Genomic DNA, 15,350 nt, shown 5'->3' on the forward strand with positions numbered 1-15,350 from the left:
AATCGTTTACCTTCCCGATCAGTCAAGAACAAAACGCCATATGAAATTTTATTTGGAAATAAACCCCAATATGAACACATGAGAGTTTTTGGCTGTTTGGTGTATGTTAAAGAAAATAAATTTGGAAATGATAAGTTTGAAGAAAGGGGGAGACCTTGTGTTTTTATTGGGTACCCATAGGGGCAAAAAGGGTATCGTGTCTTTGTGTTGAGAGTAAGAAAATTCTAATTTCTAGGGATGTCAGATTCATAGAATGTGTCTTTCCTTTCAAGAAAGTTGTAGAAGATAATAACAAGAATCATGTTGAAGAAGAAAATCATGTGAGTTTGGAGTCTTTCGATGATGGTTGTCACGATCAAGAAATAGAAAAGGATCAGGTGGCAACAAATCTTAGGGCATCAGGCCATGTCTCTAATTCCCCAGCTCAAGACAATATCCCAAGTGAGCCTAGCAGTCCGTCAAACAGCTCAAGACCTGAAATTGTTTCAACTAGTCCCGAAACAACTCAACATGCTAAACAAAGTCACCATTCAACTTCCAATTCTACTCAAACCCGACGCTCAGAACGTGTTCGAACTAAACCAGCTCGCCTGCAAGATTTCGAGGTTGACTTACCACCTTCCATAGACCATTCCTACTCCAATGACAATACAGTTTCTTCGACGGTACATCCTTTGTCACATTTTGTTTCTTACAAAAAATTTACTAACTCACATAAAGTCTTTTTGGCTGCCATCTCTTCACAAGATGAGCCCAAGCATTATTTTCAAGCAGTTAAGCACCAGTGTTGGAGAGATGCCATGAAGAAAGAAATCCAAGCTCTTGAGAACAACAACACATGGACCTTGACAAATTTACCTCCCGAAAAGAAGGCAATTGATTCAAAGTGGGTTTATAAAATCAAATACAAGCCATCTGGTGAAATCGAGCGTCACAAAGCAAGACTAATTACGAAAGGGTTCACTCAAGTTGAAGGGATAGATTTTCATGAAACATTCGCACCAGTAGCCAAGATTGTCACTGTGAGAACTGTGTTAGCCGTTGCCGTCCAGAAACGTTGGACTATCCACCAACTTGACGTAAATAATGCGTTTTTGCACGGGGATTTAGACGAAGAAGTGTACATGAAGATACCACAAGGGTTCGCAAAGGAAGGAGATACCAGGGTATGTCGCCTCAGAAAGTCGTTGTATGGCCTGCGTCAAGCTTCGAGGAACTGGTACAACAAGTTTACCAAAGCTCTCCTTCACATTGGATTCCAACATTCAAGGGCTGATCATTCACTTTTCGTTTTTAAGAAAAACGAAATCTATATTTCTGCCCTTATTTATGTGGACGATGTCATACTTTTGGGTAATAATGCTCAACAAATAGAAAAAGTCAAGGCTTTTCTCGATAGTCGTTTTAGTATCAAAGATTTGGGATCGTTAAAGTATTTTCTTGGTATTGAGGTAGCCCGCACACCAGACGGAGTTGTTCTTAGTCAAAGAAAATATACTTTAGATATTCTTTCTGATAGCGGTTTAGAAGGTTGCCGGCCTAGCTCTTTTCCGATGGAGCAAAACATTTGTCTTACCACTGAGGATGAGTCTCTTTTGGCTGATCCAGGTAAGTATAGGCGTCTCATTGGGCGGCTCCTTTATTTACAGGTTACTCGACCTGACATCACATTTACGGTCAACACACTAAGCCAATTTGTTTCTTTTCCTCGACTTACTCATTGGAATGCAGCTTTCTGTGTCTTACGCTATCTAAAGGCAACACCTGGTCAAGGTATTTTCCTTCCAGGTAGTGGTAATTTAACACTGACTGGATATTGCGACTCCGATCGGCTGGGATGTCCCTTCACGCGGCGTTCTAAAACCGGTTACTTTATCACGCTCGGTGATGCTCCCATTTCTTGGAAAACAAAGAAACATTCTGTAGTGTCACACTCTTCAGCTGAAGCTGAATATCGGTCCATGGCTGCTACAGTTAGTGAAATTTTATGGCTTAGATGGTTGCTAACAGATTTGGAAGCTACTCAGAAGGAGGCCACAAAGCTTTATTGTGATAACCAAGCTACTCGTCATATTGCCAATAATCTCGTTTTCCATGAGCGTACTAAACATGTTGAAATGGATTGCTTCTTTGTTCGTGAACACGTAGAATCTGGAGAAATTTTGCCCGCTGCGATACGCACCAAGGATCAACTTGCAGACATGTTCACCAAACCTCTTGACACTGACCGGTTCCGTTTTTTACTTGGCAAGATGGGTGTTCGTAATCTTCACCTTCCATCTTGAGGGGGAGTGAAGAAAATAAACGTGTTAGCTGTCATGTTCTTATCCTCTTATTTAGCTTATCTTTAACAATTCAAATTGATGTATATATGTCTTTGAACGATTGGAATGAATTAGATAATAAAAAAGTGAGGAAGCCTAATTAGTTCCTATTGATTGTTTACTTTCGTTCTCTTTATTTTATTATCGAACGGACGACTGCATGTTCAACAATGTGATTCCGTGTATAGCTTGAACCATCCGCTACATCATGGGTACATAAAGCTTTTATGGCGTCCAATTGTCATGCTAGAGACGACGAAAGGTTTGGTAGAGATCAAGAAGTTAGGTAAACTTATAAGAGTTTGTTTTGGTGTGAAAGGCTTAACAACGACTGAAAAAGCTATAGTGGATATGAATTCCTTATCGATGGTTTGGATATCGAGTTTGATAAGGAGGTTTGAATGACATACATATATAAGTCGAAGGACTAAAAATTTATACGAGTGAAAAAGGAAAATTGAGTTTGCCTTTAGTATAGTTTGGGCGTATGATTTTTAAGAAACTCAACTTTCATTCCATTTTTTTTTTTGCTCTATACTTTATAGTTTATATGCCATCAACATATTGGCCATATTTTTTGTTCCAATCATTCCACAAACATAGTTTCACTCATATTTAGCACAAGAAGAAGATTGAACAGATAAGAAAAACCTATTTTCAGTGATTTTTCTATATTAAGTCGTTTTTCAAAGTTATGTACAAAAAACACATATATAGTTTACCGAATTGAATCTTGTCTCACTTAAGTCGTATCAAATTAAAAATATAAACTTAGAAAATATTATCTCAAGTAAATCTATTAAATTAACCCGTCCCGTTCATATATAAACTTTGACTTGCAATTAAAATATAAACTAAAAAATAAATATACAAACAGTCAAACATCGCCTCATAATTCGAAAAGTTACTCCAAATCTGAAATTTAACAACCCCGAAGACTCCTACTTTGGTGTAAAGCATATACATGTATGAAACTACAAACAAATCTTTTAACATGAAACAAGAAAATATTTCCCTCCTACTTTCACAAAATGCACTAAAACAACACAAAAGAACGATCGCCTGTGCAAAATAAAAATAAAAAAATGCTTATAACCACCGTATTCCTGCAAAAGGGTTATTCTTCCAGCAACCCATGAGCTGGCTCTGGCCCACACTGTAAATATCATTAATAGTTCAACAAGGAATATTTTATCCGTAAAACGATCCTCCCTTTATCTACTCCAAGTTTAGCCCCCGTAACCAACCAATGTCCCGGAACATCTTGTGGGCCCTTTGACATCTCGGTCATATCCACAATTTTAGCCAATTTCCCAGACTGGCTCGAACTGTCTCCCTTATCCTCTCCAAGTCTTTGAAGGTTAGCCGGGCTATGGTCCCACACGGATCGCCTAATGGTGCAGCCGGGTACTTTAGAAAAAAGAAGTTTAAGATGCAAAACACTTCTAGCACCGAAATCCCATACGCCAAATTGGGCCCCGGTGACTATGTGGACCCCAGAAAGATCCCCGATGTAGGTCTCGGTGTGTTCGATGGGTGCGGTGCTTACGTGAGAGAAGTTTTTCCACTTGATGGGCTCGAACCAGCGGCTATCTTGCTCTTCGGGTCCTTGCCATTTGGGTGCACCGATAGCCATGTGTGTGTCCCAATGTGGTTGGAGGATTTTTGGGAGGGAGACTAAGTGTTGTATGTGGATTGCTAATCGGTTTTGTTTGTTTCCTTCTAAACTTAGTCGTAGTCCGGTTACGGGTTTGCGTCCAATGGTTACCTGTAAACATGATTGTGATGAATGAATAAAGGGGAAAAAATCGAGGGCTAAATACATGAAATAATCACTTATTAATCGGGTTGATTTTCCAAGTATGATGTTGTTATAAGAAAAAAAAAAAAAAAAAAGAATTATAAGGACAAAATATATGCTATAATACAGAGATAAATGAGAAGATATAATTTTGAAGAATACCTGCTCGAGACTAATGTAAAGCTTTGGTCCCATTAAACTAAACTGAAGTGAGGGACAAACTGGCTCCTTTCTTTGAATGTTACTCTGTTCAGGGGCCCACACACGAGGAATTTGGAACTCTAAAAAGTATTGTAAATCCTCTATAGGTGGCTTGTCTGGAAAAAAATAATATTAAAACATATGAGCAAAAATGGAATGCGTAATTACATTTCATCATCATGTTTGATTGACCTTTTAAGAAATAAAGCAAAAAATTAAACATGATACAAACTCAATAAATCCCCAATAAGATTACAACAAAAGGTTAGTTTTTTTTTTTAAATAAATTGTCATTCCATTCCATCTAACAAAACAAACAACTTTTCTTTATTCCTTTTCTGATTCCACCATAACAAATACTACCTAATTAGTTAGCTTGTTTATTAATATAACTGTAGTGTTTTCACATTTTTATAAATAATATATAAATAAGTAGTAAGTAATAAAAATGAGATAAGGTGGTCTTACATTCCAAGTATAAGTCAATGGCACGTGTCAAATGCTTAATTCCAGGTACTCCATGAAGCAAAGAAACAATGGGAGTAAAAGTCATATTTATAACATCTGGTGCTGTTTCTACAGTCTCTGCCCATTTTGCATGGCTTTGTTCAAGATCATCACCTCCTCTTCTTCTAAAAATTGCCGTTACGTCCTGCAGTTCAATTGTAAATATAAATCAGCCTCATCTCATCTCATGTAATGTCATGTCACCCAAAAGATTTAAAAAAAAAAAACTTGAAACTACTTTGAGCAAAATACAGAAATCACTTGTATTTTCCCCATTTAATCGACCCCACCCATTTTACTATTTTCTGTAATGATTAAACTATTATACTTTTTTTTTCTCCAATACCTGGTTGGTGATATTAAGTTTTATTGATTTAGCCATTGAACTATTATTACAATAAGCATAGAAAAATGAACATTTTAGTGGCTAAATTTACAAAATGGTGAAAACATGTTGTGATTTTCTGTATTTAGCTTTTCTTTCAAAACAGGTTAACAGTAAGTTTAATGGTTTAGTTTAATCACTCTAGAAAAATAATTTAAGTTGCTGAATCGATATTAATATAAAAGTACAAGTACTGTTCTGTATTAGTGTATTTTGCTCAAATATATATATGATAATTATTAGAGTATGTTACTTTTGGGTCCTAGAGAATAGTTGATTTTTGCAATTTTGGTCCCAAAAAATTTTCTTGCCAATTTGGTCCTTATTTGAGGTTCTTGTAACTTTTTTGGTTTCTGTTAAAAGTAATATGACTATTTCCAGTCCCTGAGCATAGCTGATTAAAGTTTTGCAATTCTGTTCCCAAAAATATAGTCATTTTACAAGAAAAGGGACCAAAAATGTTACAAAAACCCAAATAAGGAGCAAAATTGCAAGAGAAAACTTTTTGGGAACAAAATTGAAAATATCTGCTATACTCAGGGACCAAAAATGTTACAAAAACCCAAATAAGGAGCAAAACTGCTAGAGACAACTTTTGGGGAACAAAATTGAAAATATCAGCTATACTCAGGGACCAAAAATGTAAATTTAATGATGGGGTTGAGGAAGAAAGGTAAAGTAACCTTGTCCTTGTACTTTAAGGGACCAGAACTGGATTGGGCTTTTAAATCAAAGAATCTGTGGTCTCCAATGTCTTTCACATAATTATCAATATCTGATAATGACAAAGGAGATGATTGATGTTGCTTTATATAAACTACATCTCTCCCCCCAACCGTTGCAGAGGTCACAATATGTGTGCCATAATTTTCAATAAAGCTGGAAAAATAAACAAGATTTTATGGTTAGATAATCGATAACATTATCTCTTTTAAAAAGATACTATATCACATATATTGTTAGCTAAAAAAGGAAATAGAAAGAGAAAATTAAGGGGAATAGTAACATAGCAATGCACTTTACTTTTTACCCATAAAAGCAACATACTTACATTTCTTTACTGATAATACTAGTAGATATATACTTTATTTTTTAATAGCAACAAAATTATATATTTATTTATTACACATAATAGCAAGGTACTTATATTTCACTATGTACTTTATGTGTTACATATTGCTATTATCAGTAAAGAGATGTAAGTACATTGCTATTATGAGTAAAAATTGTAGGGTTAACCTCATAAAAGACCTTATATTTTATGTTTTTTCCGGAATAAACCTTATCTTTATTTTTTGCCTGAAAAAAGACCTTGTATTTTTTGGTTTTTTCCGAAAAAACCCTCAACTTCGTCTTTTTTTTTCCGAAAAAACCCCTCAACCTTCTAACTGTTTCTGAATAAATCCTCAAATTTTTTAGTTTTTCCCGAAAAATTTAAAAGTTCTCACATTTTAAGACTTTTTTTGGAAAAAAAAGGTTAATCTAAAAAAAACCTTATATTTTGTGTTATTTCTGGATTAAACCTCAAATTTATATTTTGCCTGAAAAAGACCTAGTATTTTTTCATTTTTTCCAATCTAGCCCTTTTAGTCATTTTTTTCCAAAAAAAAACTTGTAAAATGTGAGGGTTTCTTCTAGAAAAACTAAAAAGGTTGAGGGTTTATTTGGAAGCATTTAGAAGGCTGAGGGTTTTATTTTTTGAAAAAAAAATACAAAGTTGAGGGCTTTTTCGGAAAAAATGAAAAAATACAAGGTCTTTTTTAGGCAAAATATAAATTTGAGGTTTAATCCAGAAATAACACAAAATATAAGGTTTTTTTTTAGATTAACCCAGAAAAAAATGACTAAAAGGGTCAGATCGGAAAAAATGAAAAAATGCAAGGTCTTTTATGAGATTAACCCAAAATTGTAAGTATGTTGTTATAAAAAATGTAAGTACGTTGCTATAATGAGCAAAAAAATGAAATTATAAATTGCTATTATGAGTAACATATATATATATATATATATATATATATATATATATATATAGAGAGAGAGAGAGAGAGAGAGAGAGAGTACAATGGCTACATTGATATAAAGAGTAAAGTAAGTTGCTATTTCTTGCAATATGTGGTAAATAGGAAAAGGAGGAATCTTTTACCTTGCTAAAGATGCAGGATCCCATGAATATGGAACAGCACGTTTGACTTCTTGAAGCAAAACTAAATCAGTAATTTCTAAACGGACTTCAAATAAAGGAACAATGTATCCAATCATAGCAAGGGATTTTGTTGATGCTGCATCAAGTTGCCATGATCCAGTAAAATTGAACATGGCATTAAAGCTTCCAAGAGGAACATCCCCACCAAGATTCGATTTCATATTGAAGTATTTTGCCATCTGCTTTTATCACAACATAATTATTACCATTTAAAGAAACAAGAAACTTCTTTTTTGAAAAAGCATCATTGTTTCTTTTAGTAGCGTATGCAAAAGATATATCATGCGAAAATCACTAAAAAAAAGCAGTGAAGCTAAATCAGAAAAATGGTGAAAGTATTGTTGTATTTATCAAAACCAGGTAAATGGTAAAAATGGTTTTTGAAAAGTAAAAAGAATAATGGTTTAATCATTATAGAAAATAGTGAAGTGGTTAAATCGATAAAATAGGGAAAGTACAATGTGCATTTCTGTATTTTGCCCTAATTTAAATAACCAATAGATTAGAACATACTACACGGAAGTACTATAAATTGTTCAATATGTTGCCCCAATATTAACTGCTAGTATCGCATAGGTTAGCTCATTGATACCATGAGAATATGACTATAAACAAAAGAATAACACGTGAAAAATTCATGAATATATATAATTAGGTACTAAATATTTATATATACAAAGGATCTTGTCATTTTGGGATATGTAGTTGGATATCATTTCTGTTATAAGTAGAAGGTGTGGCATATCAAATCAAGTCCTTAATATAGTAACATATATAGCATTTATATTATCAGAAGAAATGCATATCATGTGGCACAAATAACACGCTAACCAGAAAATGATTCATGGCATATGTCACACCACAACACATGCCATTTTCTTACTTTAAATTTTTAAAGATTTTATTCATTTATTTAGTTGAGAAGCCATTTCGAAGTAGAACACATAACTTATTGTTATAATTTGGAAGATTCTACGAAAAAAGGAAGCTCATTTACTATAAAGTCCACCATCTTTCTCACATCCCCCCAACCCTTGGGTTTTCTTTCAAGTGCATGACGTTGCTTTTTAATCTATAACAACGGTTTCCTTACCTAAACGTGTTCTTATCACACACTATAATAAATGTTACATTGGCACATATGAAGTTTTAAAGTTGTCAGAAATCTAGTTTGTTTCTCTCATAATCACATACGCGTTCAATTTGTGTCAAAAAAACTAATAAAGGTGGGCCCATGACCTAGACTCTGGCTCTAATACCAACTTGTAACACCCTTATCTAGAAGATAGCATTCTTATGGAATTTTGACTTGACCTAAGCACATTTTCAATTTATCCCCTACGTATATTTAACATGTATACACAAACCTAACAATGCATGAAAAGTAACATGCCACGAGATACTATACAAAACTACTAAATATACATGCAATCTATCGACACAAAACACCAAATACAGTTATCTTTATTAGAAAAGGTTATTGCACAAGCTCCTAATGTAGAAAACAATATCAATGTGAACAACTTAGTCTATTCATTTCCATATATGAAGCTCATCAACCCAAAAGAGGGTCAAATTGTAGCAAACCAAAGATCATTGAAGCAACTGATTTAAACAAAATCCGGATCAATGTAGATGTACAGGAATAATGAAAAGTTGTAATTCTTAATCGACTCAAAGGAGGATAAGAATCCAAAAGAGTTCATGAGATGGAGAGCAGGAGTTTTCTAGCAATAGAACTTGTAGCAAAATCACACAATTCACCTGTTTGAGCAGCTAGCATCTCACCTAGTTATTTGAACATATTGAAATAACAAACGTGGATGAAACTATACTACTTAGATTCTAGTTTAGCATTCATAATGGTGATGAAAATTTCTCACTTTTTCAGCCCGGAATCACATAAATTGTTGCTTCATTGTCCTAGATTACAAAAACTCTAACATTTGATGTTCCCAATACCTAATTCTTCTTGTAAATGTCCCAATTTCAAGAACTTCGATATACCCAAATGTTTATAAACAAAACAAAACAAGTTTATTGCTCATGAATTACATCTCGATTGATTAAAACATCTTTAACAATTCAGAAACCATAACATATTTCAATAAACCATAGAAGACCCTGACGATTACTTACTCAGAAGAAGTAAAGGTATCCCAATTTCAAGAATTAATTATTCTACCTCATAGAAGCTGCAAACAGGTGTGGCTTCGGTGGTCCTTTCGCCTTTAGAAAATTCAACATCTACAGGAACATTAGGAATTGCGACAAAACCATCATCTGAGAAAACAAGTTCCTTGGTATTTTGATCATCCAAGTAAATCAAACGTGACCCAGGTGCGCCTTTGCAGTACAAAAGTCTGATGTCGGAGGTGACATCGAAGCCTCTACCAAGTGCTTGGATTGAATTCTTTAGAGTGGTGGTCAAAGCGTCGTTTTTTGATGATGGGTCTTCGTCCATGGAAGAATAATGATCTTTCATTGAAGGAAGAGATGGAGAATTCGATGATGATGATGATGATAATGGATTAGGTGAGGTGAAGAAGGGTCTCTGTAGAGAGATTAGATTTGACGAGCTGTATGCATTGTATAGTAGGTAAGGATGCTTTGTTTTGTTTTGATTTCTAAAAGAACTGGAATCAAAATCAAAATGAAAAGGGATTTCGAAGCAGCGTTGGTTTGAATTTAGTGTGTGGGGTATGGGTTGGACTTTGACTACAATAATAAATGTGTCTTTCAAACGCGTTTTTTGGGGTATTCTATTATCCCTCTCACCAAGCAACCTAACAACTTATCATCATCTCTCTTTCTAAACAAAATCAGTCGATTCAAACAATGATTCTTACAAGTTAGAACCAATATGCCAATCACTTGAATATAGAATTTTATTTTTAAATTGGTTAATTGTTCTAACTTTTATTTCTAAGTTAGTTAAATGCATCAAAAAACAATTTATTTTAAGTTACATATTAAGGAAAACTACAAAAAAACTCTATTTTTTATATCCAAAATATTAGAAAAAAATACTATGTCTAGCTTTCTCTCTCTTCCAAAAACATATCTTATGTACTTTCTCAGAAGTTTTTCTCAATAATCTTTCCATTTCTTTTACTTATTTTGTATGGTTACATCCGAAAGGAAGGAAGCGGTTGTCATTTCTGTTTCTCTATTACCAAAGATTTGATAACACATGAGTTAACTTTGTAAAGGATAAGATTATACATGAGTTATCTCTTTTTTTTTAAAGGGATACGATTATATATGTTAGAGGCTGTTTGGCAGGATCTGAATTTTTAAGATCTGAATTTTTAAGAGGTCTGCATTTCTAAGAGGGTCTGAAATTTTAAGAGCTGAATGTTTAACATGTTGTTTGGTTGGGACCTCTGAATTGTTGTACTGAATTATTAAAATGACAATTTTACCATTCTGTTTTATTTTTTATTGAATTCAACTGTTTATTTAGAAAATAACCTAATAAATTTCTTAAATATGTATTAAAAAAATATAAAAACCATATAAAATCCAAATTTAGCATAAATCAAAATTAAACACAAATCCAAATCAAACTTAAATATTTTTAAATCCACAAAATCATACTAAAATCCAAATAAAATCCTACAAATTTAATTTCACCCCAATTGATTCGCAATCTGGTCACGCAAATTATCCATGTATTCATTTCCTTGTGAACCCCATTCCATATCGTGTACGCTTTCGCCATCATTCTTTCCCCCTTGTGCTTGAGCATTGTTCTCCTCGAACGCCATAAATAACTCATCATGAATATCGCATTTCCTTATGAAATTGTGGACTGCAAAACAAGCAACGACTATATCTCTTTGCACTGAAAAAGGAAAAGGAGCCATTCGCTTTAGGATTGAGAATCTCGCCTTCAAAACACCGTAAGCACGTTCAATAACATTTATGAGTTGCGCATGTGCATGATTGAATTTTTCCTCCTTAGTTAATGCACGTCGCCGTCGATAATCGGCTAACCAATACCTCGTGTTGCGGTAAGGAGTCATAAATCCACGAGTGTTGGTGTATGCAGCATCGCAAAGGTAATATTTATCTATACACATGAGTGAATGAAGTATTATATATAGAAGTTTAAAATCAAATTTTAGAATATTTTTAAAAAGAATTAAAAACCTGGAGGAGGAAACGGAAAGCCTGAAGTCGGGTTACATGCAACTTCTTTCAAAACTCGCGAATCATGTGTTATACCCTCCCAACCGGCCCATACGAATGTGAATATCATATCAAAATCACAAATTCCTAAAACATTTTGAAAGCATTCACCTTTTCCTCTTCCCCTATAGCGAGTTTGTTGATCAGCAGGCACGACTGCATGTACAAGAGTTCCATCTAACGCACCTATTGCTCCAGGAAAGATTTCTTTTAGCTTACGATGCCTCTCTGAGGAATTCACGGTTGCATTAGAATTCGTTGGCACTATAACTTCTTTTGCAAAAATCATCATTGCATTTAGCACCTCATGAAAGCATCTATGAACTGTTTCTGTGGAGTGTTGAAACCTTCGTTTGATAATCCTGAACCGTTTATTATGTGCTATAGTTGTCAAGAACATAGCCATCTTTTCTTCAACGCTTATATGCCTACTACTTTGCAACCAATTGTTTCGTCTAAAATGATTGCATAAAAGTACATATGCTTCACGTGAAAGACGCATCAGTTCATGACATTGTGTAGAAGTTCCATGTAACAATTCTTGTGTATGTTGATGACCGCTCATTTCCGAATCATTATCAATTGCCCTTCCAATTCTGTTGGATGCTAGATTCAGCCAATAGTAACATAGTAACATGAAAAATGCAATTTCTTCATCCGAATCCATAAGCAATCTGTTATTTTGAAAATACATAACAATTATATTAACAACATACAACATAAAAATTCATCCAAAACATCAAGTCATTCATATCATATAAAAATCTAGTAATCCAAAACATCAAGTCATTCATGTTAAGTAATCCAAAAAAAACCATCTAGTGCAAACCAAACATCTAGTTATCCAAAAAAACCATCAAAACATTCAAAAAAATCTACTTAGCGAAACATTCCATAATGTGCTCCAACAGTCTTGACCCAATTCTCACAAATAGCTGGATCAATGGTTAACCACACGTGCCTCTTATCCGCACCTTCACCAAAAAGAGCAACATCAGTAGTGTATCTTGGATCAAATATTCCCCATCCTAACTTCTCCAATTTTTCCATACACGCATCCAAATTTGAAGAAGAATGCTTTTCCACAAATATTTTAGCAACTGTGGCAATATCTTCCCCGATTTCAAGCAATCTTGAATTGGATGCATCTTTACCCTTATCTTTACCTTTATCTTTACTTTTATTTTGACTCTTTGTCGTATCTGTAGTCTTTTTTTTTGATTGAGCGGATGACTCGTCACTGAGACCTACAGTTTCTTGTTGAGTGCAATCAATGTCATCAAAGTCATGCAAACTATACTGGCTTGACTCTTGAGTAGGACGGGGAAGGGTAGAAGTAAGAATTCAGCAACAAAATTTCAGCATAATACTCATGAAAACATTAGACATAACATCAAAATAACACCAAAATTCAGCATATAACATCAAAACTCAGCATATAACATCAAAATTATGCATATAACATCTAAATTCAGCATCAACATTGAATCAAACATAACATCAAAATTCAGCATCATATTTGATCATATCCATTGAACACATTCAGATTGAAACATATAACATCACTACCCAACATATAACAACAAAATGAATCATATAACATCATAATGGAGTAAAACATCAACTATTAATTTTGATTTAACAAATCAGAAAATGATAGCATAATGAATTCGATTTTTGACTTTCAATTTTGAAGGGAAAGAAGGAACAGTCGCAGGCGCAAGGAAGAAAGGAAGAAACAGAAGGAAAAAACCAAACCTGCTGCAGTTGGCGGAAGAAAAATCGGAGCTGGCGGCGGCGTTGCTGGCGGCGTCGGTGAGCGGCGGCGCTGGCTTCGTCGGTGGGAGCAGTCGCAGGCGTCGGACCTGGAGGGGAGAAACGCGATGGCAGCAGACGCTGTGGGAAGGAAAGAAAGAGGCGGTCGATTTAGGGCAAATAGAAGGAACGCGTGTTTCTTTTATTTTTCAGACTTGGTTTAACATCTGAAAAAGTAAGAGGTATTTTTAAGTTTAAGAGGTAAAATATAATATGTAAACAAACGCTCTGAATCTGAAATTTTAAGACATTGCCTCTTAATTTTACAATTAAGAGGTAAACAAACGACCCCTTACAGTTATCACCTATTTTCTAATGAATATTATATTTATCTTTTATCTTTCAATCCTTACTATTTTTAACACAAATAATACTTTTAGATTTTAAATATTTAACTTATTAAATAAAAATAATAAATATATAATTTATAAAAATAAAAATTACAAATAATAGTCACCAACTTAATCTATTTGTTTCAGATTTTTTTATAAGTCATCAACCTGATCTTCGGGAGACATTCTTTTGTTTAAAATATAGTTTTTTATTTTTATTTTTATTTATTTTTATCATGAATAAAAATAACATTCATACACAACTTATCATTAACATTTTGGAGCCATCTGTTTCCTTAACAGATACATATGCTATTGATTTATGTAAAATTTAGGTGTATGTAGGTGTGTTGCTTACCATCAATATAATATAATAAAATGATATCTATAGATCATATATGAACTTATGGTCCTTTAGTTTTTCTGTCTGTCCCTAAAATAGCGCTATGCGCTCTTTCAAGAATATTCACCTTCATTTCAGCCGCCATGTTATTTGACAGTTTCGCTTCTCCTTCCAGTGCCGATGCACATCCTTGTTGAACCAGAAGAGCCTTCATCTTCACATTCCACAAAGTGAAATCATTCGAACCATTGAACTTTTCCAAATCGAACTTGTGAGATGACATCTTCAATCAACAGAAAAGCAGCCACAACTCTAATACCACTTGTTAGGGAAAACAAATGATACTTGTCAAGAATCAAAACAAATCTGATGCCACTGGGCAAGTTATGATGACCATTGTTAGGAAGTAATGCGGATAACAAGCAAAACTATAAGCACACAAAGACATAACATTTACATGGTCGGTCAAGGTGACTTACGTCTACGGGCAGGAGGGGAGTATTCTTTATTTCAGAGTTCTCAAACAGAGGTTACAAGTACAATTCACCAGAGATTCGTCCTACTCACGAAGGATACAAGATACAATACACAAGAACCTTTAAATGAATATGCATGAATCCCTATTTATACATGAGGGATCAGACCTAAAACCTTAATGGGCCAAACCCATTGGCCCATAATCCCCTTGAAAAGTGACAATAAATCATATTCCACCATACAACATCTTCTAGAACATTCTTCCATGTCATACAACCCATGAGCATCAACAACACACATGATGGAGCACCATGTGCCATAGTGGAGCATCATGATGTACAAGTGGCGCATCATGAACACTAATGGCCCAACATCCATCATGGTGGCACAACATGGTGTAATCCTTGAGCAATACCAACTTTTGAGCATCCTTGAACGATCATGAGCATCATAGAGGACTTCATAGCATACTTGGATCATCAAGGATACCATGGATCATCAAGGATCCGACATGGCCCATCTTGCACCATGATGCCGCAACATGTGCAAGGATGACGTGTGACAACCCGAAATTTTCATTCGTACAAACCCTACAGTCCAGAACTTCAATTAAAAGTTAAATACTTTTCTGCTAATTTTTAGCCGGTTTAAAGTCCGTTTGAGTATTTTTATTAATTATTCATGAATCGAACGGATAAAAGGGAGTAATTTCTAGAATGTCGGGGTAGCAATGGAACAATCAACACCTTGGATTGGTGTTCACGGCCA

The 15,350-nt window shown here is 34.4% G+C and overlaps 2 protein-coding genes across 2 annotated transcripts; both read right to left on the bottom strand.

Annotated features, from left to right (window-relative positions):
- Window positions 1–3,145: 3,145 nt before the first annotated feature.
- Window positions 3,146–10,112, bottom strand: LOC145165736 (MAC/Perforin domain-containing protein). The gene is made up of 6 exons (XM_079084571.1): window positions 9,607–10,112; window positions 7,362–7,600; window positions 5,902–6,097; window positions 4,795–4,978; window positions 4,288–4,442; window positions 3,146–4,092 (listed from the first exon to the last, which is right to left on the bottom strand). The coding sequence occupies exons 1-6, from the start codon at window positions 9,904–9,906 to the stop codon at window positions 3,493–3,495; spliced, it is 1,674 nt and encodes a 557-aa protein (XP_078940697.1). The 5' UTR covers window positions 9,907–10,112; the 3' UTR covers window positions 3,146–3,492.
- A 941-nt stretch (window positions 10,113–11,053) lies between these two features.
- On the bottom strand, window positions 11,054–12,895 carry LOC145128609 (uncharacterized). The gene is made up of 4 exons (XM_079063430.1): window positions 12,867–12,895; window positions 12,505–12,747; window positions 11,577–12,289; window positions 11,054–11,496 (listed from the first exon to the last, which is right to left on the bottom strand). The coding sequence occupies exons 1-4, from the start codon at window positions 12,893–12,895 to the stop codon at window positions 11,054–11,056; spliced, it is 1,428 nt and encodes a 475-aa protein (XP_078919556.1).
- Between the last annotated feature and the right edge of the window lie 2,455 nt (window positions 12,896–15,350).

The sequence above is a fragment of the Lactuca virosa genome, chromosome 1 (assembly GCF_052849685.1).
Source record: "Lactuca virosa cultivar CGN04683 chromosome 1, Lactuca_virosa_CGN04683_v6, whole genome shotgun sequence".
In the NCBI taxonomy this organism is placed as follows: Eukaryota; Viridiplantae; Streptophyta; class Magnoliopsida; order Asterales; family Asteraceae; genus Lactuca; species Lactuca virosa.

Coding starts and splice junctions, on each gene's coding strand:
- LOC145165736 (XM_079084571.1), bottom strand. CDS start 9,906: ATGAAAGATCATTATTCTTCCATGGACGAAGACCCATCATCAAAAAAC. Junction 6,098..7,361: donor GATCCTGCATCTTTAGCAAG/GTAAAAGATTCC, acceptor TTATTTTTCCAG/CTTTATTGAAAATTATGGCA. Junction 4,979..5,901: donor CCTTAAAGTACAAGGACAAG/GTTACTTTACCT, acceptor ATTGAACTGCAG/GACGTAACGGCAATTTTTAG.
- LOC145128609 (XM_079063430.1), bottom strand. CDS start 12,895: ATGACATTGATTGCACTCAACAAGAAACT. Junction 12,748..12,866: donor ATTGCACTCAACAAGAAACT/GTAGGTCTCAGT, acceptor ATCCAATTCAAG/ATTGCTTGAAATCGGGGAAG. Junction 11,497..11,576: donor CTTTCCGTTTCCTCCTCCAG/GTTTTTAATTCT, acceptor TCATGTGTATAG/ATAAATATTACCTTTGCGAT.